The sequence below is a fragment of the Chiloscyllium plagiosum genome, chromosome 15, assembly GCF_004010195.1.
Source record: "Chiloscyllium plagiosum isolate BGI_BamShark_2017 chromosome 15, ASM401019v2, whole genome shotgun sequence".
NCBI classification, from domain to species: domain Eukaryota; kingdom Metazoa; phylum Chordata; class Chondrichthyes; order Orectolobiformes; family Hemiscylliidae; genus Chiloscyllium; species Chiloscyllium plagiosum.
Window position 1 is genome coordinate 60,883,134 of NC_057724.1, and position 10,468 is coordinate 60,893,601.

The following is a 10,468-nucleotide window of genomic DNA, read 5'->3' on the forward strand; positions in this document are numbered from 1 at the left end:
CGGGGGGGGGGTAGTTCTGTCTTGGTTGTGATTGGAAGGGTGGGTTTGAGGGCGGAGGTGTGGGACGTGGATGAGATGTGTTGGAGGGCAGCTTCAACCACATGGGAGTGGAAATTTTGGTCTTCAAAGCAGGAGGCCATCTGTGTGTTCTGTGATGGGACTGGTCCTCCTGGGAGCAGATGTGGCAGAGGCGGAGGAATTGGGAATACGGGATAGCATTTTTGCAGGAGGTAGGGTGGGAAGAGGTGTAATCCAGGTAGCTGTGGGAGTCGGTTGGTTTGTAAAAAATGTCAGTCTTGAGTTGGTCCTTGTGGATGGAGATGGAGAAGTCTAGGAAAGGGAGGGAGGTGTCAGAGATGGTCTAGGTGAATTTAAGATCAGGGTGGAATGTGTTGGTGAAGTTGATTAACTATTCGACCTCCTCTTGGGAGCATGAAGTGGCACCAATGCAGTCATCAATATAGCGGAGGAAGATTCCTGTAAGATTCATGTAAGATGCCTGACTCTGTACTGAAGAATTTCTACCAGATAACCAGGCCAATATTTATCCCTCAACTCATATACCAAATAATAAAAGAACATGTTATCTGGTTTGTGAGAGTATGCTCTGTGTTATAGACTGTTGTATTTTCTGCATTACAATACTGACTACACTTCCAAAGTACTTAATTGGCTGCAAAATAATTTCCTGAAGATGTGAAAGGTGCTGTATGAATCTAGGTTCCTTTCTCTTTAAAGAATTGTTGAAGATGTGGTGATTTTTGAAAAGATATTGCTTTGTGATCAATTTTGAACTTCCAGGTTAGAAACACATACTGTAAAGGAAATAATAACCATTTCTTATCCCGTACAGGTATAACTCAAACCCACCGGAGGAATGTGGGAACTACATCCAAGAAAATGGCTATAATATTGGTTGCTATTTCTCAAAAGATAAAATTATCGAATTTGAAAACTTTTACGTTTACACAAATGGATCCAGTGACTCAGAAAATATATCATCTGTGCACAACACCTTCCAGCTGCAGAACCAAGGTAGAAAATTTAATAATCGAAATGATAACCCAGTGTTACTGTTGTTGGATTCTTCATTCAGGGACCCAGGTAATGTTCTGGGGACCCAGGTTTGATTCCCACCACAGCAGCAGGTGAAATTTAGAGTCATAAAGATGTACAGCATGGAAACAGATCCTTTGGTCCAATGCATCCATGCTACCAGATATCCTAAATAGATCTGGTCCAATTTGCCAGCATTTGGCCCATATTCGCTTAAACTCTTCCGATTCATATACCCATGCAGATGCCTTTTAAATGTTGTAATTATACCAGCCTCCACCACTTCCTCTGGCAGCGCATTCCATTTTGAATTAAATTTTTTTAAAATTGGAAATTAAGAGACTAATAATGACCATAAACCTATGGCTGATAAATGGAGTCTGATGCTGTGATAGAAGTAATTCCTCTCACCCATCTCGACCTGTGCAGCTTTAGACCCAGTGGACCGGATCCCCCTTCTTTAATATCTCTGTGCCATCACCCAGCTGGGTGTAACTGCACTCAACTGATTCCATTCTTATCTTTCCAAGCACCAAAGAATTGCCTGCAGTGGATTCTCTTCCCACTCTCAACCCTTTACCTGTGGAGTTTCTCAGGGATCGACCCTTGTGTCTATCCCATGTCTCATTGACTTGCTGCTGTCCAGCAATGTCATCTCAAATGATAACATCAATTTTCACATGATCTCCCAGCTCCACCTCAAGATCCACTTCTCTGGATCCCTCATCCGCCTCACAGTATCAAGTTTAAAATCACACAACGCCAGGTTATAGTCCAACAGGTTTAATTGGAAGCACTAGCTTTCAAAGCGCCGCTCCTTCATCAGGTAGTTGTCATTTTTAACTTTGTACACCCCAATCCAACAATGGTATCTCCACATCATGACTTACAATATCAGACTGCTTGTCTAACATCTAGTACTGGATAAGCAGAAATGTCTCCAAATAAATGTTGACAGAGTTAAAACTGTCTTTGGTTCATACTGCAAACCCCATTCCCAAATTCCAACCCTCTAATTGGCAATTGTATGTTCGGAAACTGGGTTTCGTATTTGAACCCCGGTTCGAGCTTCTGACCAGGTGCCCCTGAAATCACTAAAATCACCACCTCCACTTCCACAATATTGCCCAGTTCCACCTCAGCCTCAGCCCTTCAATTCCTTTACATTTGCTTCTGCGAATGTGAATCGTGTTTCTTGCACTATTGCCTGAGTCACAAGGTTCAAGTTCCACTCAAGGGCTTGAGTGCAAAACATTCAGTAGAGTCCGAACATTGCAAAGCTGTACCGTTGAGTTACAGCTGCACTGTTACAGGTGCCACTTTCTGAATGACACATTAAACTGGAGCCCCTCTACCTGCACACGTGGTTTCATTTCAACAAACACCAGCAAAGGTATCTCTGACAAAGAGGATCCTGATTAGATTAGATTAGATTAATTACAGTGTGGAAACAGGCCCTTCGGCCCAACAAGTCCACACTGACCCTCCGAAGAGCAACCCACACAAACCCATTCCCCTACATTTACCCCTTCACCTAACACTACGGGCAATTTAACATGGCCAATTCACCTAACCTGCACATGTTTGGACTGTGGGAGTGTGGTGTAAAATTATGTCCCAATACATGTGTGAATCATAATGTAACACATGTATTGGGCCAAGCAGTGGAATGTGGTGAAACGGTTAAAAATTATGTCCCAATACATGTGTGAATCTAACCGGAATGGAGGTATTGGGCCAAGCAGTGCAATGTGGTGTAAAATTATGTCCCAATACATGTGTGAATCTAACCGGAATGGAGGTGTTGCTTAGTCCCGTGTGAATCTTATTACACACCTCCCCGTGTGAATCTTCTTATCTGTATGTAACCAGAATGGAATGTGTTTTTTAGCCTTGCTCTGCTGTTCACATGAATGTTTATATCTGGAAAAGAGTATATCAGCTGGAAAAGTCTCCAGTTCGGAGAGTCTGCTCCGGGGTTACGTTTAACCGCCGAGCGTGGGTTGTTGGCAACCGCTCTACGAGAACTCACGGCTCCCAGTTCCGGTAACATGTAGAGTGAGTATAAGCCAGACCCGGGAGTCTGCTCCGGGGTTACGTTTAACCGCCGAGCGTGGGTTGTTGGCAACCGCTCTACGAGAACTGACGGCTCCCAGTTCCGGTAACATGTAGAGTGAGTATAAGCCAGACCCGGGAGACCTGGTTGTGGCGACGCTGCGGGGAATAAAAAGCTGAAGCATATTCTAGCAGACTCGCCTCTTGGTCGTTTGTTCTGTGTCAGACTACTCTCCTACGAACCTGACCTTGAGAATTTTTTAAAACAGGGAGGAAACCAGAGTACCCGGAGGAAACCCATGCAGACACACGGAGAATGTGCAAACTCCACACAGACAGTTGCCTGAGGCAGGAATTGAACCCGGGTCTCTGGCGCTGTGAGGCAGCACTGCTAACCACTGTGCCACCATGCTGCCCCCTCGTTTCCGTTAAGTTCAATTGCTCTAATTATTACTAGAGGGATATACATTTCTTAATGGATGTTCAGGAGTCAACAGTTATCACAAGTTAAACTATATTTTGATAATTGCACTCCATATTAAAGAAGCTGCTTGATGCCCCATTTTGCCTGTAGCAATAACTTCTGCAGCATATATCTCACTCCTGTGCCAGAACTCTTACCAGCAAGGGAGACCTTGTGGGCTGTCCCAGAAATGGAGACTGGCCCTTTCCCAATATTGTGAAGGTCTCAGGTTTCTGTAGCACTGACTTCCACTGCATCAAACTGGCTTTACTTTGCAGTGTTTGCAGGATTTGAACCTGTGGAATAGACTTTGTAATGGTTACAGTGAGTACTGATATTCCAAGGATCAAATAGGTCCTCATTAAACTGAGACAGAAGAGATATGGAGGGACTGACTGAGTAGTGTGCGATGGATGTTACATTATCCTACTTCTCCTCGTTTTTCCTTTAGTAATTATGATAACTCTTGAACCTCAGCCAGTTCACTTGCTCCAATTTCATTGACCCACAATTTTTTTCTGAACGAATCACTCTCTGAAACGCTTGAAATATCCACTTTAATAACAGCAAAAAACTCAATTCATGTCTTTCAGTGAAAGTCTACCCTCCTACAAACATGACGCTGAATATGACTGAAAACAACGAGCTCCTTTTGAGCTGGGAAACACCAGCCAAGTTACTGAAATGTCGAATGTATGAAATCAGGCACCGCAGTAATAAGGATAAAGACTGGCAGGTACCATGTGATAATGACCAACAAGACTGATACATTGATTAACAAAAACTTTATAAACAGAGAGTAGTGGCTGTTCTTTTATGAACTGAATAGTACATTATCTCTTTGTCACTGTGTACTAGTTTGAAGGTCTCCTACCTTTCTACTTTTAATCTTGGATGAAGCTGCTCTTTGTACATCTTTTCAGGAAACAGAAGACAAGTGTCTCTTATAGATGCTTGAGGATGTTATCTGCAGCACCAGCATCCCCGAAAAATGACTTGTCAATCTAGTGAAGCAGCATGCAGTAGTCATAACTAAATGATCCCACAACTTATGAATCAGTGCAAAGTGATTCACGTTGAGTGGTGAATAGGGTTGAAATTTACAGCTAAAAGGAGATGAAGGCTCCAATGATGTACCCCTCAGCAATGATAGGGGATCCCAGCTCATCACAGCAAAAAGGAAGGCTGAATCATTTGCAACCAGCTTCAGCCAAGAAGTGCTTTATAAATGATCCATCTAAATCTTCTCATGAAGTCCCCAGTATTATAAATATAATTGCAATTCACAACATGTAATATCGAGAAACCACTGAAGGCGCTGGATACTTCAAATCTACAGACCCTGACAAAATATAAGCAATATTACTGAAGACAATTTCTGCAGAACTGACTGCAACCCTAACCAAAGTATTCCATTGGCATTACACACAAGGAGAAAAATTGCCTGGTTATGTCCCATCGACAAAAAGCAGGAAAAGTCCAATCCAGCAAAACATCACCCCATTGACTTCAAAATCATCAGTCAAATGATGGATAGGGTTGTTGATAGTGCTCTCCAGCAGCATTTACTCAGCAGTGACCTGCTCACTGACACTCAGTTTGGTTTCCACCATGACTTCATGACAGATTTTCTCCAAGGGCAGAACTCCAGAGGTGAGGTGAGAGTGACTGATCTTGACAACAAAGGCAGCATTTGACTGGATGTTAACTCAGAGGAGTTTTGATTGTCCCCTCCTCCTTGTGTTATAGATAGCTAGTTACCAAGGATGTGAGGAAATAGCGATCTGGAATGAGTTCCTTACCAATCAGTGTAAATAGCAACAGCTTGGAGACACGTTGTTTACCTATGAAATGAGATTTTAATGTTATCTTCAGTTCTGATTACATACTACTTTTTCTGGATTTGTTCATCTAGTCACAAGTCATCACTGCACAAACAAAGTACGTTTTGTCAAGTGTAGATCCAGAGAAATTCTACACTTTTCAAGTGCGAAGTAAGATTAACCAGTATTGTGCAAATACTAAGCTGTGGAGTGAGTGGAGCCCAGCTGTTCACTGGGGAAAAGATCCCGTCCAGCCAGGTAAACTCATTGTGTTTACAATTTATTAAACTAGACCTCAGGAAAATGATTGTTCAGATAGTGTTCAAATGGAACTAAAAATCAAAAAAGACGTAAAAACAGCTGCCGATGAAACATTTTTCACTATCTCCCAAAATCAGAATTATCCCTGTAGAGAAGGCATCTGGGAAAGTGAAAACAAAAACCTTCAGTATGATCTTTGTAATTTAGTGCTCTTGGTCCTTCAAAATTAGAGCCTTTATTTTCACCATAGGATAGAAATTATGTGAAATGGCTTGCCTCAAATGAGCACAGCGTGCTTCGGAAAAGGTGGAGAAAATGACGTCAGTATGGTGCACCCTTACTGTTTGAAGTTACTGGATTTGATTGGCAGAATCTGGTCAATGTCTTGAAGTTTCTGCAATTAAATACTGCATGCCAGAGGAAAGATGACCATGTCATAGAAAAAGGCTGAAGCAGCAGAGAGAGTTTTATATGCAATGTTTAAACAATGTTTTATATGCCGAACACACGTTTCAGCCTAAATCATAGTCATACAGCATGGAAACAGACCCTCGGTCCAAACAGTGCATGCCAAACATAATCCCAAAATATACGAGTCCCACTTGCCAGATCCTGGTCCATATCCCTCCAAGCCTTGCCTATTTAGGTATTTACCTAAGTGTCTTGAAACGTTGTAACTGAGCCCATATCCACCACTTCCTCAGGAAGTTCATCCCACATGCGAGCTTAAAATATTTGCCGCTCATGTCTTTTTAAATCTCTCTCCTCTCACCTTAAAAATATTCTCCGGTCTTGAAATCCTCAAGACTTTATAAGCCTCTATAAGGTCACCTCTCAACCTCTTAAACTCCAGTGAAAAATGTCCTAGCCAATCCAGCCATTTTTAAAATATAACTTAAACCCTCCATATCCTACAACATCCTGGTCAGTAGAAGTTTATAAAATCATGAGGGGCCTGGATAAGGTGAATAGTCAATGTCTTTTCCTCAAGGTAAGGGAGTCAAAAACCAGAGGGCATAGCTTTAAGGTGACAGAGGAAGGTTTTAACAGCGACCTAAGGGGCAACTTTTTCATGCAGAGGGTGGTACGTGTATGGAATGAGCTGCCAGAGGAAGTGGTGGAGGCTGGCAGAATTGAGCATTTAAAATGCATCGGGATGGATACATGAATAGGAAGGGTTTGAAAGGTTATGGACCAAATGCGGGCAAATGTAACTAGATTAGTATAGCATAAATGGTCGGCATGGACACGTTGGACCGAAGGATCTGTTTCCATGCTGTACATCTGTGTGATTCTAAATTTCTTTTGAACCTCTCTAGTTTCTAAGTGACCAGCAAAGTAGGGAGAAATTATTTATTTAGGGGTAGGGTCAGCAGAAAAATATACTGAGAATTAAAATAGATAATTAACAATTTCAAAAAGTGATGGGAATTTGTTGTTTTGTTTTACAGAGGGTTCAGCAGGTCTCCGTACTATAATTACTGTGGTTTCACTTCTTGGATTAATTTTACTTGTTATTTTTGTCACAAAGAATGAACGGTGAGTTACAAATAGCACAAATCCCACAAATATTATGATTCTTAAAACACTATGTTATATTTTGCCATCTTTTTCATGTATCTGCTACCATAGTAATGCCAGAATGCACTAGCTGCACATTTCTATGGACATAACATGTATACAAAATTATTTGACACCTCTCTGTTCTGAAGTGCCAGTAGCTATACTGAAGTGCCAGTCTCTCAAATACATACAGGATGATAAATTGAAGCATGAGTTAGTGATTCTATCCATGCTGATCATTTAATCTGATGTACCCACCATGTAAAGTGGTTGGGTGGGTATGAAATGCATAGTCATGGAGAAAAAATTGTTATTTCCAAGAATTTCAGGCAACGAACTGGCCCCAATCATTAAACACTTTCAGAACCATTTTTTACAGAGATAAAGAGGTGAGACAGAGGAGGATATAAAAAAGATGGTGTGACATTATTAATGAAAGAAGCAGTTACTGCAGTAAGCAGGGATGGTATGCTGGAAAGGTCTTAATCACTTTGTGGGCAGAGGTTAGGAATAAAAAAAGGGGCTGTCACATTTACTGGGAGTGTATTATAGACCCCCAAATAGTTAGTTGGCATCAGAGGAGCAGATATGTAGACAATTTATTGTGTGTAGTAATAATAATAATAATAGTATAACTATTTAAGGGGATGAGAACTTCCCCAAACCAAATTGGGATAATCACAGTGCAAAGGGTTTAGAGGGTTTAGATTTTGTGAAATGCTTTAGGAGAGCTGTTTGTGTCAACACATAGAAGGTCCATTAGGGGCGGTGAAGAAATCTGGGGAATAAAACTGAACAGGTGTTCAATGTAAGAGTTAGGGACTATTTTAATGATAGTGACCACAACGTAAACTTGTAATGGAAAAGGACAAAGATGGTGTGCAAAGAATAGATTTGAACTAGGGGAAGGCAGATTTTATCAAAATAAGACAGGATCTGACCAAAGTAGACTGGGAGCAATCACTTGTGAGAGAATCTACAGCAGAATGGGGGGTGAGGTGTCAAAAAAAATGGGGAGAGTACAGGCCCAACGTGTTCCCTTTAGATTGAAACATGGCAGCAACAAGTTCACAAAACCCTGAATGTCTAGCAGTATTCAGGACTAGATAAAAAGGGGGAAAAAAGTAAGTACAAAGGGATCATAACAACTGGAGCCTTAGTGGAGTATAGAACGTGCAGGGGGAACTTAAGAAAGCAATTGGGCCGACAAAGAAAGGGCATGATAAAGCACTGGTGGTAAAATTATGGAGAATGCACGGGGAAAAGGATAACCAGGAAAAGAAAGAACTAAAAGAGAAAATGCTGGAAAATCTCAGCAGGTCTGGCAGCATCTGTAAGGAGAGAAAAGAGCTGACGTTTCGAGTCTAACTGACCTTTTGTCAAAGCTAAAAAAAGGGAGAAATAGAGAGGTATTTATTCTAGGCTGAGAGAAGGTAAGTCATGGCTCTAGAAGCAAAGGTAGCAACAAAGAGGTGATAATGACAGTGCATAGAGAGATTGTAGGGAGATTAGGAGCTGTGAATGACCAAGGCTGAAGCCAGTGCTATGTGACAAAATATGTGGGGGATGGTGGGGATAGGTGAAGCAGAGGCAAAATGGAAAACAGGGGAGAAGGGTAGCAAAGGGGAAGAGGAGAGGAAAAAGGTGATGAGAGAGTGGGGAGCGAGAGAAAAAAAGACAATCAAGAAATAAGAGGTACAGAACAGTGACAAAAATATTTAAAAAAATAAAATAAATTAAATAAAATTACTGAGCAGAATGAAAACAGTGGGGTTGAGATGGGATAATCGTCTGAAGTTGTTGAATTCAGTGTTGAGACCAGCAGGCTGGAACGGGCCTAGTCGGAAGATGAGATGCTGTTCCTCCAGTTTGCGTTGAGCTTCACTGGAACATTGCATCAGGCCAAGGACAGACATGGGGGCATGGGAGCAGGATTGTGTGTTGAAGTGGCAAGCCACGGGAAGGTCCGGGACCTGATTGCGTACAGACCGAAGGTGCTCAGCAAAGCGATCACCCAGTCGGCGTTTTGTCTCTCCGATATAGAGGAAGACCTAAGAGGGCAATCTATGCATGGAACTAGAGAATAGTGACAGGGAGTTAAAAGAATATTTCACAACTGTCTTCACTCTGAAGAAACAGGATGTGGGTACAGATTTTGGCAACATGGACTGTGAGGTTTGTGAGCAGATTGACATTGGAAGTGAAGAGATATTAGGGGTTTTGACGGGGTTTAAAAGTTGACACACCCCCAGGTCCAGATGGGAGCAGGGCAAGAGAAGTAATTACAGGACTCTGACTCAAATGTTTAATTCCTCTCTCATCACAGTAGAGGTGTCAGAAGGAGGACAACTAATGTGGTTCCATTTTTCAAGAAGGGTGGTAGAGATAAACCAGTGAATTACAGATCAGTGAGTCTCATATCAGTGGTAGGGAAACTATTGAAGAATATTCTGAAGGAGAGAATCAATTTTCACTTGGCGAGGCAAGGTTTGGTCAGAAATAGTTGCCGTCGCCGCATCTATTTCCGCCCCCATTGACGTCACTCGCCTGCACAACAACCACGCCGCATGTCTCTGCCCCCATGCCGATCCCTGCCCCTATGCCTAACCCCGCCCCAAGCCGATCTCCACCCCCACACCTAACCCTGCCGCCACACCTAACCCCGCCCCCACTCCCAGCTCCAGTCCCACACCAGCTCCTAGCTCCCAGCCCTGCTGTATTTTCACCATCCCTCCAGATCTCCCCCTCTCTGAGGATGAAAGATTAGTCCTCAGCAGAGGCCTCTCCTTCATCCCCCTACGCTCCCGGATTAACGAATTCGACACGCGGTGAGACATCGAGCATTTCTTCCGCCACCTTCGTCTCCGCGCCTACTTCTTCAACAGGACTCCCGCCCACCCTCTGACGACCCCTTCTCCCGCCTCCAACACACCCCATCCACCTGGACACCCCGTGCTGGCCTCTTACCCGCCCTCGACCTCTTCATAGCTAACTGCCGCCGCAACATTGACCGCCTCAACCTGTCCACCCCTCTCACCCACTCCAACCTCTCACCCTCGCAACATGCAGCCCTCCACTCCCTCCGTTCCAATCCCAATCTCACCATCAAACCGGCAGACAAGGGAGGCGTGGTGGTAGTTCGGCGCACCGATCTTTATATTGCTAAGGCTAAACGCCAGCTCGCGGACACCTCCTCCTACTGCCCCCTTGATCATGACCCCACCTCCCACCACCAAACCATCATCTC

The 10,468-nt window shown here is 43.1% G+C and overlaps 1 protein-coding gene across 3 annotated transcripts in view; it reads left to right on the top strand.

Annotated features, from left to right (window-relative positions):
* The window catches only part of LOC122557372 (cytokine receptor common subunit gamma-like), a 96,200-nt gene that overhangs the window by 76,067 nt on the left and 9,665 nt on the right, over positions 1-10,468 (top strand). For all 3 annotated transcript variants that reach the window (XM_043705014.1, XM_043705016.1, XM_043705015.1), the window contains exons 3-6: positions 854-1,035; positions 4,168-4,310; positions 5,490-5,655; positions 7,110-7,197. In XM_043705014.1, the coding sequence (XP_043560949.1) occupies positions 854-1,035; positions 4,168-4,310; positions 5,490-5,655; positions 7,110-7,197 (579 nt within the window). The remainder of the gene's footprint in view (positions 1-853; positions 1,036-4,167; positions 4,311-5,489; positions 5,656-7,109; positions 7,198-10,468) is intronic.